The following is a 13197-nucleotide window of genomic DNA, read 5'->3' on the forward strand; positions in this document are numbered from 1 at the left end:
CACTGTCTGTGTGGGTGGACCATTTCAGATCGTCAGTGATGTGTATGCTGAGGAACCTGAAGCGTTCCACCTTCTCCACTGTGTTCCTGTAGATGTGGATAGGGGCATGCTCCCTCTGCTGTTTCCTGAAGTCCACGATCAGCTCCTTTGTTTTGTTGACGTTGAGTTAGATGTTATTTTCCTGGCACCACACACCCAGGGCCCTCACCTCCTCCCTGTAGGCTGTTTTGTCATTGTTGGTAACCAGGCCTACTACTATTGTGTCATCTGCAAACTTGTGGCCACGAAGTCATGGGTGAACAGTACAGAAGGGCGCTGAGCATGCACCCTTGTGGGGCCCCTGTGTTGAGGATCAGATAAGTGGAGGTGTTGTTTCCTACCTTCACCACCTGGGGATGGCCCGTCAGGAAGTCCAGGACCCAGTTGCACAGTGCGGGGTTCAGACCCATGGCCCCAAGCTTAATGATGAGCTTGGCGGGTACTATGGTGTTGAATGCTGAGCTATAGTCAATTAACAGCATTCTTACATAGCTATTCTTCTTGTCCAGATTTTTGTATTTTTATTTAACCAGGTAGGCTAGTTGAGAACAAGTTCTCATTTGCAACTGCGACCTGGCCAAGATAAAGCATAGAAATTCGACACATACAACAACAGAGTTACACATGGAATAAAAAAAACATACAGTCAATAATACAGTAGAAAAAAGAAAAAAAGTCTATATACAGTGAGTGCAAATGAGGTAAGATAAGGGAGTGAGGGCAATAAATAGGTCATGGTGGCGAAGTAATTACAATATAGCAATTAAACACTGGAATGGTAGATGTGCAAGTAGAGATACTGGGGTGCAAAGGAGCAAGAAAAATAAATAAATACAGTATGGGGATGAGGTAGATAGATGGGCTGTTTACAGATGGGTTATGTACAGGTGCAGTGATCTGTGAGCTGCTCTGACAGCTGGTGCTTAAAGCTAGTGAGGGAGATATGGGTCTCAAGCTTCATTGATTTTTGCAGTTCGTTCCAGTCATTGGCAGCAGAGAACTGGAAGGAAAGGCAACCAAAGGAGGAATTGGCTTTGGGAGTGACCAGTGAGCTATACCTGCTGGAGCGTGTGCTACGAGTGGGTGCTGCTATGGTGACCAGTGAGCTGAGATAAGGCGGGGCTTATCTTAGAGACTTGTAGATAACCTGTAGCCAGTGGGTTTGGCGACGAGTATGAAGCGAGGGCCAACCAACGAGAGCGTACAGGTCGCAGTGGTGGGTAGTAGCTTTGGTGACAAAACGGATGGCACTGTGATAGACTGCATCCAATTTGTTGAGTAGATTGTTGAAGGCTATTTTATAGATGACATATCCGAAGTCGAGGATCGGTAGGATGGTAAATTTTACGAGGGTAAGTTTGGCAGCATGAGTGAAGGATGCTTTGTTGCGATATAGGAAGCCGATTCTAGATTTAATTTTGGATTGGAGATGCTTAATGTGAGTCTGGAAGGAGAGTTTACAGTCTAACCAGACACCTAGGTATTTGTATTTGTCCAAGTATTCTAAGTCAGAGCCGTCCATAGTGATCCGGGACAGGCAGGCAGGTGCAGGCAGTGATCGATTGAATAGCATGCATTTAGTTTTTTACTTGCATTTAACCACTCTCGGATATGTGGGACGGTAGCGTCCCACCTGGCCAACATCCAGTGAAAATGCAGAGCGCCAAATTCAAATAAATTACTATAAAAATTTAACTTTGAAGTCACTCATTCAGTATACCAAATTAAAGCTACACTTGTTGTCAAACGATGCAAAGAGAGAAAAGCATATTTCAACCCTGCAGGCGCGACACAAAACGCAGAAATAAAAATATAATTCATGCCTTACCTTTGACGAGCTTCTTCTTTTGGCACTCCAATATGTCCCAGAAACATCACAAATGGTCCTTTTGTTCAATTCATTCCGTCGATATAAATCCAAAATGTCCATTTATTTGGCGCGTTTGATCCAGAAAAACACCGGTTGATGAAAATACAAGTGTTATGCATGGAACTTTAGATACACTTCTCGGTAATGCAACCGCTGTGTCAGATTTCAAAAAAGCTTTACGGAAAAAGCAAACCATGCAATAATCTGAGTACGGCGCTCAGAGAACAAATACAAATATCCGCCATGTTGGAGTCAGTTGTCAGAAATAACATTATAAATATTCACTTACCTTTGATGATCATCATCAGAATGCACTCCCAGGAATCCCAGTTCCACAATAAATGTTTGATTTGTTCGATAATATCCATCATTTATGTCCACTTTTGTTAGCGCGTTTGGTAAACGAATCAAAACTCATGAAGCGCGTTCACTAGTTGCAGACAAAATGTCAAAAAGTTCTGTTACAGACCGTTAAAACTTGTCAAACGATGTATGGAATCAATCTTTAGGATGTTTTTAACATACATCTTCAATAATATTCCAACCGGAGAATTCCTTTGTCTTCAGAAAAGCAAAGGAACGGGAGATACCTCTCGTGAAATGCATGTGACCAGCGTGCATTTCAGACCCCCTTCATAGTAGAAGCCTCAAACAAGTTTCTAAAGACGGTTGACATCTAGTGGAAGCCTTAGGAAGTGCAACATGACCAATATCCCACTGTAACTTCAATAGGGGCTGGGTTGAAAATCGACCAACCTCAGATTTCCCACTTCCTGGTTGGATTTTTTCTCAGGTTTTTGCCTGCCATATGAGTTATGTTATACACAGACATCATTCAAACAATTTTAGAAACTTCAGAGTGTTTTCTATCCAAATATACTGATAATATGCATATCTTAGCTTCTAGGCCTGAGTAGCAGGCAGTTTACTCTGGGCACCTTATTCATCCAAGCTACTCAATACTGCCCCCAAGCCATATGCCATCATCATGATTCTTTGTTAAGCAAAATCTTCTGTGTATAAAATTCTAATGATGACGTTAGCTTGTCTACAAATGGTCTGAGGCAGTCGTTAGATGAATAGCGTCTTTTTTTTGTTAAGATGGATTTGGGAAACCGTTCAGAGATTTCCGAAGGTTCCTACAATGATCTTAGCCTTAAAATGCTTTTGGGAAACCAGCCCTGTACTGTACTTGGATAGTCTGTACTGGTCTGTACTGTACTTGGATAGTCTGTACGGTACTTGTACTGTAGCCTGGAGGGTCTGGCAGGTTTTTGTTTACAGAGAAAACAAGGCTCCACAGATAGTTTATACTCTGCAGCAGTCTGTCCAAATACAAGCCTCGGATTCAACAGATGGAAAATAGCTTAGGCCCTCCTCCAAGACCACTGCCCACGCTGTGTGTGTGTCTAGGTGAGTTTGTGTGTGTCGTGTTTGTCTGTGGCTATTTGAAAGAGTGCTGTGTGTCGGAGAGAGATTAAAAGTGTGTGTGTTTCTATACTCACATTACATATGGGTCCATTTCAGGTTCCGTCCACATGAGAATGCAGACCCAAACCGGCCGCGGGTGGCTGCTCTCATCGACACACTCATCGCCTTCAAGAACAATGACCTCGGGGCCTGGATACGTGGCGGTGACATCACCATTCAGAACTCTGGGTGAGTGCTGGGATGTCAACACATTGAGCCCATGATGAATGCACTTACATTCATCATTGTTCATCAATGTCCTGTGCAGTAGTCATATCATGGGTTGTCTCTTAGGTTTGCTGTATGATTGGCACAGAGTTAAGTGTCTCAAATGTTACCCAGGAGTTACCGTAGCAACTTGCATTACAATCAGAGGTTAGCATGCTATGCTAACATTTAAACAAGCGGCCGGCCATCTGTGTGTAACCTATCATTGGGCTATGTGTAGCCTATTAGCATGTTGCTAATAGTTCATTTGGTTCCTATTTCTCAGTCCACAAGGCCGTAGATGACAGTGAACCAGTGTCTCCTCCATTGCTGGGTTTTCCCCATAATTACTGATGCATTTATTCTCTCTGGTTATAGATTTGCAGACAATGGGGTGGGACTCTCCTTTGCGAGGTATGTACCAAGGCTCCTGTGTATGTTTCTACATCTGTGCATCCCCCCCCCAGACACACACACACACACACACACATTTGCTCAAAAACATATCCCCTGCCTGTTGTCTTCCGTTAGTGACGGTAGCTACCCTAAGGATGAGGGCTCCAGTCAGGAGGTGACCCAGTCTCTGTTTGTGGGAGAAAGCCGCAACCGCGGCTCCAACGGAGGCCAGAACAAGTACTGGGGCCAGGGAGGAGCAGATGGCAAGATGAGGACACTACCCAGGAACAGGTGTGTGTGTGTAATAAAAAACATAGTGTTCGAAAGGGGGTGAACAAGCGTGTTGCTCTTGGAAGGGAAGTACTACTTCCTGTAATAGGATGAATGGTTTTGCTGTGTCACTTCCTGTGTTTCCTGTTAAACAATTTACTAGATCTGTGTAGTAAGCCTTATATGACATAGACTAAAAGGGGGGGGGGGGGGGGGGATCCTGTGTTAGAAATAGACGTTGACCGATTAATCGGCATGGCCGATTATAGAGAGAAATAGTTAACGCGTCATAATAACTACAACCTAAAACTTCTTAACTGGGAATATTGAAGTTAGATGTTAAAAGAACCACCAGCTTTCATATGTTCTCATGTTCTGAGCAAGGAACTTAAACGTTAGCTTTTTACGTGGCACATATTGCACTTTTACTTTCTTCTCCAACACTGTGTTTTTGCGTTATTTAAACCAAACTGAACATGTTTTATTTATTTGAGACTAAGTAGATTTTATTTATGTATTATATTAAGATAAAATAAGTGTTAATTCAGTATTGTTGTAATTGTCATTATTTTATATAAATAAATAAATTGGCCGATTAATCGATATCAGATTTTTTTGGTCCTCCAATAATCGGTATCGGCGTTGAAAAATCATAATTGGTCGACCTCTACTTAGAAATCAATCACCAATAAAAGTCTGAGAAAATGTAAGTCAGTCACGGATGACAGTTGCTCAGGAGCACTCAGATCAGGGACAGGGAGCATGCTGTCAGCCACCCGACCACAGTCAGAGAGACGGGCCTCATGGTCGTGTTCATTAAAGGGGCAATATACAGTTGCTACATCAATTTTGGGACTTGAATAATATACAGTGCTTTCAGAAAGTATTCATGCCCCTTGACTTATTCCACATTTTGTTGTTACAGCCTGAAATCAAAATGGATTAAAAAAAGTTTCCCATTTCTAAAAAAAATTATTCCCCACGCAATACCTCATAATGACAATGTGAGAACATATACAGTGGGGCAAAAAAGTATTTAGTGAGCCACCAATTGTGCAAGTTCTCCCACTTAAAAAGATGAGAGGCCTGTAATTTTCATCATAGGTACACTTCAACTATGACAGACAAAATGAGGGTAAAAAAATCCAGAAAATCACATTGTAGGATTTTTTATGAATTTATTTGCAAATGATGGTGGAAAATAAGTATTTGGTCACCTACAAACAAGCACGATTTCTGGCTCTCACAGACCTGTAACTTCTTCTTTAAGAGGCTCCTCTGTCTTCCACTCGTTACCTGTATTAATGGCACCTGTTTGAACTTGTTATCAGTATAAAAGACACCTGTCCACAACCTCAAACAGTCAAACTACAAACTCCACTATGGCCAAGACGAAAGAGCTGTCAAAGGACACCAGAAACAAAATTGTAGACGTGCACCAGGCTGGGAAGACTGAATCTGCAATAGGTAAGCAGCTTGGTTTGAAGAAATCAACTGGGAGCAATTATTAGGAAATGGAAGACATACAAGACCAATGATAATCTCCCTTGATCTGGGGCTCCACGCAAGATCTCACCCCGTGGGGTCAAAATGATCACAAGAACGGTGAGCAAAAATCCCAGAACCACATGGGGGGACCTAGTGAATGACCTGCAGAGAGCTGGGACCAAAGTAACAAAGCCTACCATAAGTAACACACTACGCCGCCAGGGACTCAAATCCTGCAGTGCCAGACGTGTCCCCCTGCTTAAGCCAGTACATGTCTAGTCCTGTCTGAAGTTTGCTTGAGAGCATTTGGATGATCCAGAATAAGATTGGGAGAATGTCATATGGTCAGATGAAACCAAAATATAACTTTTTGGTAAAAACTCAACTCGTCGTGTTTGGAGGACAAAGAATGCTGAGTTGCATCCAAAGAACACCATACCTACTGTGAAGCATGAGGGTGGAAACATCATGCTTTGGGGCTGTTTTTCTGCAAAGGGACCAGGACGACTGATCCGTGTAAAGGAAAGAATGAATGGGGCCATGTATCGTGAGATTTTGAGTGAAAACCTCCCATCAGCAAGGGCATTGAAGATGAAACGTGGCTGGGTCTTTCAGCATGACAATGATCCCAAACACACCGCCCGGGCAATGAAGGAGTGGCTTCGTAAGAAGCATTTCAAGGTCCTGGAGTGGCCTAGCCAGTCTCCAGATCTCAACCCCATATAAAATCTTTGGAGGGAGTTGAATGTCCGTGTTGCCCAGCAACAACCCCAAAACATCAATGCTCTAGAGGAGATCTGCACGGAGGAATGGGCCAAAATACCAGCAACAGTGTGTGAAAACTTGTGAAGACTTACAGAAAACGTTTGACCTCTGTCATTGCCAACAAAGGGTATATAACAAAGTATTGAGATAAGTATTTGGTCAATAACAAAAGTTTGTTCCACCATAATTTGCAAATAAATTCATTAAAAATCCTACAATGTGATTTTCTGGATTTTTCTTTCTCATTTTGTCTGTCATAGTAGAAGTGTACCTATGATGAAAATTACAGGCCTCTCTCATCTTTTTAAGTGGGAGAACTTGCACAATTGGTGGCTGACTAAATACTTTTTTGCACCACTGTATACAGTTGAAGTCGGAAGTTTACATACACTTAGGTTGGAGTCATTAAAACTCATTTTTCAACCACTCCACAAATTGATAACAAACTATAGTTTTGGCATGTTGGTTAGGACATCTACTTTGTGCATGACACAAGTAATTTTTACAACACTTATAATTCACTGTATCACAATTCCAGTGAGTCAGAAGTTTACATCCACTAAGTTGACTGTGCCTTTAAACAGCTTGTAAAATTCCAGATAATGATGACTTTATAAGCTCCTGATAGGCTAATTGGCATCATTTGACTCAGTTGGAGGAGTACCTGTGGATGTATTTCAAGGCCTACCTTCAAACTTAGTGCCTAATTGCTTGACATCGTGGGAAAATCAAAATAAATCAGCCAAGACCTCAGAAATAAATTGTCTGGTTCATACTTGGGAGCAATTTCCAAATGCATGAAGGTACGACGTTCATCTGTACAAACAATTGTACACAAGTATAAACACCATGGGACCACGTAGCTGTCATATTACTCAGGAAGGAGATGTGTTCTGTCTCCTAGAGATGAACGTACTTTGGTGCGAAAAGTGCAAATCAATTCCAGAACAACAGCAAAGTACGTTAGGAAGATGCCGGAGAAAACAGGTACAAAAGTATCTATATCCACAGTAAAAACCAGTCCTATATCGACATAACCTGAAAGACCGCTCAGCAAGGAAGAAGCCACTACTCCAAAACCGCACTAATAAAGCCAGACTACAGTTAGCAACTGCACATGAACTGTTTGGCCATAATGACCATCGTTATGTTTGGAGGAAAAAGTGGGAGGCTTGCAAGCCGAAGAACACGGTGGTGGCAGCATCATGTTGTGGAGGTGCTTTCCTGCAGGAGGGACTGGTGTACTTCACAAAATAGATGGCATCATGATGGAGGGAATATTTTGTGGATATATTGAAGCAACTTCTCAAGACATCAGTCAGGATGTTAAAGCTTGGTTGCAAATGGGTCTTCCAAATGGACAATGACCCCAAGCATACTTTCAAAGTTGTGGCAAAATGGCTTAAGGACAACAAAGTCAAGGTATTGGAGTGGCCATCACAACGCCCTGACCTCAATCCTTTAGAAAATTTGTGGGCAGAACTGAAAAAGTATGTGTGAGCAAGGAGGCCAACAAACCTGACTCAGTTACACCAGCTCTGTCAGGAAGAATGGGCCAAAATTCCCCCAACTTATTGTGGGAAGCTTGTGGAAGGCTACCTGAAACATTTGACCCAAGTTAAACAATGTAAAGGCAATGCTACCAAATGCTAATAGTGTATGTAAGCTTCTGACCCACTGGGAATGTGATGAAAGAAATAAAAGCTGAAATAAATCCTTCTCTCTACTATTATTCTCACATTCCACATTCTTAAAATATAGTGGTGATCATAACTGACCTAAGATAGGGATTTTTTACTAGGATTAAATGTATATTAGAATTGTGAACAATTGAGTTTAATTGTATTTGGCTAAGATTTATGTGATCTTCTGAGTCCGACTGTGTATATATTTTTTCTTCTCGAATGTATTTAAAATTAATTGCAGAATTATCTAATTTGCATATTTATTCACACCCCTGAGTCAATACTTTGTAGAAGCACATTTGGCAGCGATTACAGCTATGAGTCTTTCCACACCTGGATTGTGCAACATTTACCCGTTTATTTTTTTTAAACTTATTTTTTTATTTTTTTTAATTCTTCAAGCTCTGTCAAATTGGTTGTTGATCATAGCTGGACAACCATTTGCAGGTCTTGCCATAGATTTTCAATAAGATTTGTCGAAACTGTAACTCGGCCACTCATGAACATTCACTGTCTTCTTGGTAAGGAACTCCAGTGTAGATTTGGCCTTGTGTTTTAAGTTATTTTCCTGTTGAAAGGTGAAGTTATCTTCCAGTGTCTGGCGGAAAGCAAACAACCAGCTCCATTCTGTTTATTTTTATCTTGAAAAACTCCCCAGTCCTTAACCATTACAAGCATACCCATAACATGATGCAGCCACCACTCTGCTTGGAAATATGGAGAGTGATAATGTATTGGATTTGCCCCAAACATTTGTATTCAGGCCAAAAAGTGAATTGCTTTGCCACATGTTTGTGCATTATTACTTTAGTGCCTTGTTGTAAACAGGATGCATATTTTAGATTAGTCTTGCCATAACAAAGTGGTTGAATACTTATTGATTGAAGACATTTCAGATTTTCATTTGTAGTTAATTTGTACAAGTAAAAAAAAAAAAAAACATAATTCCACTGTGACATTGGAGGGTTTTATGTGTAGGCCAAGTGACAAAATCAAAATTTAATACATTTTAAAATCACACTGTAACACAACAAATTGTGGGAAAAGTCAAGGGGTGTGAATACTTTCTGAAGGCACTGTATACCCATTGATTCTTGAAGAATATAACTTATAATGCCTCATGAGCTTAGTTACACTGTCCTACCCCATTAGAACCCAAAATATAAGCTTGTTTTACTCCAATGATTGTACACAAAGTAAAATTATATATTTTTAAACACTAGGCTCAAAACATGTTTAAAACTATCATTTGGATGGTCAGTCCTTGCATCCACAGCTCTGTCTATGAATTTGAAAGTTTCCCCATCCCTCAGCTTTTTACCTAAACAAGGGTGGGTGGTTTCTTTGTTATGGTTTCAACTGCCGATTGCCACTTTAAGGTATGCAAAGGGAAAAGGTATTCAAACATTTTGTAGTAAAAAATCAAACTAGTATTTCTCCAGGTAGTAGGAGAGAGGCGCTTCAGAGAGAGAGGCCGTTTCACCGGCCGAGGGAGAGTCCGCTAATCCAAAAGCGATATAGTGAGGTTAATCCAAAGTAGATAGTTTCCAGAGGCAATAATCAGAGGTGGCATTGGGCACAGGAGACGAGAGGAAGAGTCAACAATAAGACCGCAATCTGAGGAAGGCTCCAGGCAGATGGCAATGATCACAACATCACAGTCAGTCAGCTAATGTAGCATGCTAGTACTAAGCTAAGGTTGAAAAAATGTTTAGCCTACTATACAGAAAGCAGGACAAAAAGTTGACCAAACTAATTGGAGGATGAAAAACAAACAGAACAGATGAGTTACTAACCAATTAGAACAGGCAGGAATGATTTTCCACTTTCCTTTTGAGCCAGAGGCAAGCCTGCTGGTGCAGGAGAAGCCAGAGCTGCCTTGACTGGAGCAGCCGAGCAGGATCATGCGGGCCTCCACGTGTGGGGAATCTGATTGGTTGTTTACATCACACTTCCTCGTGATTAGAGGATTGTAGCTCACCAATGCCAACACTTGGTCTGCATGGCTAGTGGCTAACGTTATCCTGTTTGAGCTAGCTAACGCAGAGTATATTCTCCGTATGACGTTGAGAAATAGTGCATTGTGAGTAGTTAAGAAGATATCTGAAGATAAGTTGGTAAATATTTTTTACAAAAATTTAAAAAACAACCATGTTTGTAGTTATAAGCAACCAGATTGTGACTGCAACAAATTTACTAAGTCTTTGACCACACTGTGTTGTTACTTTGTGAGTATAAACTCATGCTTCCTTCCCTTTAACCAAACTACAATTTATAAATTAATTATAGAGCATTTATAAAGTGTGCATAAGCACTACGTAAATGCCTTTCAAATTATTTATACTACGTGAAGGGTGATTAAAAAAAAGGTCATAATATCTGGTGCCAAACCTGGCATGTCCCCTTTGCCACCCTTTATGTAGCAGGACATTTCAAGGGTTTATTAAGGCTTAGAAGTTGTTGTTCATTTAAAGTGGTCGCTCTGGTCATGCTCGCCTGTGGCCACTACCTCCTCCGGAGGTCACAAAGACGTGGGAACAGCTAATTGCAGCGTGCTCTAATTTCTCAGATGACGCCCTCGTTTTTGACGGCCCTGTTACCACTCTCTGGGATTAATGGGCCTTTTTAGACACTTCCTGACCACCCTATAACTGCTAGATGTTTGTGTTGTTGTCGCCGCTGATGACGTCACAGACAGGATTTTCCCAGAGGGACACAACAATGTTCTCACTTTGATCTCCTTTTGTCATCTAGTTAGACAACGAGCTGATAATTCTAGCAATAGGCCTAATGTTTCTCTCCAGTGTTTTCAATAGCTATACATGACGTGTAGGTTGTCAGCTGATTCATTCGGGAAGGTCATTTTGAAGTTCATGTGTGTTGTGTGACTCTCGCGCTTATTTTTCCAAGGACATTCCCGATCCGTGGCTTCCAGATCTACGATGGTCCTGTTCGGCTCACCCAGAGCACTTTCCGAAATTATGTCCCGACGACGGAGCGCTTCGCCAGCGCAGTGGGCTTCAACTTGAAGAACACCTGGCAGCTCACGCCCCGCAACAACCTGTCCAAGCTCAGCTTCCGGCCCACTGTGAGTAGCTAGCACACCACTCCACCTTTCATCCTAGAAGTGGGCACTCATTCACCACCCCTGGTGCATAGAAAAGCATTGGATTGGTGCAAGTAAGGTGGTGCCATATTGTTTATGCCATATTCCTTACACCAGTGAGTCCTTTTAAATACGAGGGGGAGTGTATGAGTGCACACTTTGGGAGAAGGGCCATTGTTCTACCCCTTCTTTCAAATACTCACAGAATAATGATGATATGAAATAGACACTACCAGTCAAAAGTTTGGAGACACCTACTCATTTCCGGGATTTTCTTTTTTTTTACTGTTTTCTACGTTGTAGAATAAAAGTGAAGACATCAAACTATGAAATAACACATACGGAATCATGTAGTAACCAAAAACTTGTTAAGCAAATCTAAATTTACTGCTCAAAAAAATAAGGTGAACACTTAAACAACACAATGTAACTCCAAGTCAATCACACTTCTGTGAAATCAAACTGTCCACTTAGGAAGCAACACTGATTGACAATAAATTTCACATGCTGTTGTGCAAATTGAATAGACAACAGGTGGAAATTATAGGCAATTAGCAAGACACCCCCAATAAAGGAGTGGTTCTGCAGGTGGTGACCACAGACCACTTCTCAGTTCCTATGCTTCCTGGCTGATGTTTTGGTCACTTGCCAGAGAACACCAAAATTGGCAAATTCGCCACTGGCGCCCTGTGCTCTTCACAGATGAAAGCAGGTTCACGCTGAGCACATGTGACAGACGTGACAGTCTGGAGACGCCGTGGAGAATGTTCTGCTGCCTGCAACATCCTCCAGCATGACCGGTTTGACGGTGGGTCAGTAATGGTGTGTGGTGGCATTTCTTTGGGGGGCCGCACAGCCCTCCATGTGCTCGCCAGAGGTAGCTTGACTGCATTAGGTACCGAGATGAGATCCTCAGACCCCTTGTGAGACCATATGCTGGTGCGGTTGGCCCTGGGTTCCTCCTAATACAAGACAATGCTAGACCTCATGTGGCTGGAGTGTGTCAGCAGTTCCTGCAAGAGGAAGGCATTGATGCTATGGACTGGCCCGCCCGTTCCCCAGACCTGAATCCAATTGAGCACATCTGGGACATCATGTCTCACTCCATCCACCATCCATCCACCATCCTCCATCCAAGGAGATCCCTCAGGAGCATGCCCAGGCATTGTAGGGAGGTCATACAGGCACGTGGAGGCCACACACACTACTGAGCCTCATTTTGACTTGTTTTAAGGACATTACTTCAAAGTTGGATCAGCCTGTAGTGTGGTTTTCCACTTTAATTTTGAGTGTGACTCCAAATCCAGACCTCCATGGGTTGATAAATTTGATTTCCATTGATAATTTTTGTGTGATGATGTTGTCAGCACATTCAACTATGTAAAGAAAAAAGTATTTAATACAAATATTTCATTCATTCAGATCTAGGATGTGTTATTTAGTGTTCCATTTATTTTTTTGAGCAGTGTATCCATTTGACATTCTCAAAGTAGCCACCTTTTGCCTTGATGACAGCTTTGCACACTCTTGGCATTCGCTCAACCAACATGAGGTAGTCATCTGGAATGCATTTCAATTAACAGGTGTGCCTTGTTAAAAGTTCATTTATTTCCTTAATGTTTTTGAGCCAATCAGTTGTGTTGTGACATACAGAAGATTTGGTAAAAGTCCATATTATGGCAAGAACAGCTCAAATAAGCAAAGAGAAACCACAGTCCATCATTATATTAAGACATGTTTAACACTTTTTTGGTTACTACATGATTCCATGTGTTATTTCATAGTTTTAATGGCTTCACTATTTTTACAGAAACTTTGAAAGTTTCAAGTGCAGTCGCAAAAACCATCAAGCGCTATGATGAAACTGGCTCAGGAAAGGAAGACCCAGAGTTACCTCTGTT

General features: G+C 41.7%; 1 protein-coding gene across 1 annotated transcript in view; it reads left to right on the forward strand.

Annotated features, from left to right (window-relative positions):
• The window catches only part of LOC110535043 (cell surface hyaluronidase), a 71493-nt gene that overhangs the window by 38236 nt on the left and 20060 nt on the right, over positions 1 to 13197 (forward strand). The window contains exons 13-16 of the mRNA XM_036935630.2: positions 3437 to 3568; positions 3965 to 4000; positions 4118 to 4273; positions 11101 to 11278. Coding sequence (XP_036791525.2) covers positions 3437 to 3568; positions 3965 to 4000; positions 4118 to 4273; positions 11101 to 11278 — 502 coding nt within the window. The remainder of the gene's footprint in view (positions 1 to 3436; positions 3569 to 3964; positions 4001 to 4117; positions 4274 to 11100; positions 11279 to 13197) is intronic.

Source organism: Oncorhynchus mykiss, chromosome 11 (assembly GCF_057628025.1).
Source record: "Oncorhynchus mykiss isolate SJ-2025 chromosome 11, ASM5762802v1, whole genome shotgun sequence".
Taxonomy (NCBI): Eukaryota; Metazoa; Chordata; class Actinopteri; order Salmoniformes; family Salmonidae; genus Oncorhynchus; species Oncorhynchus mykiss.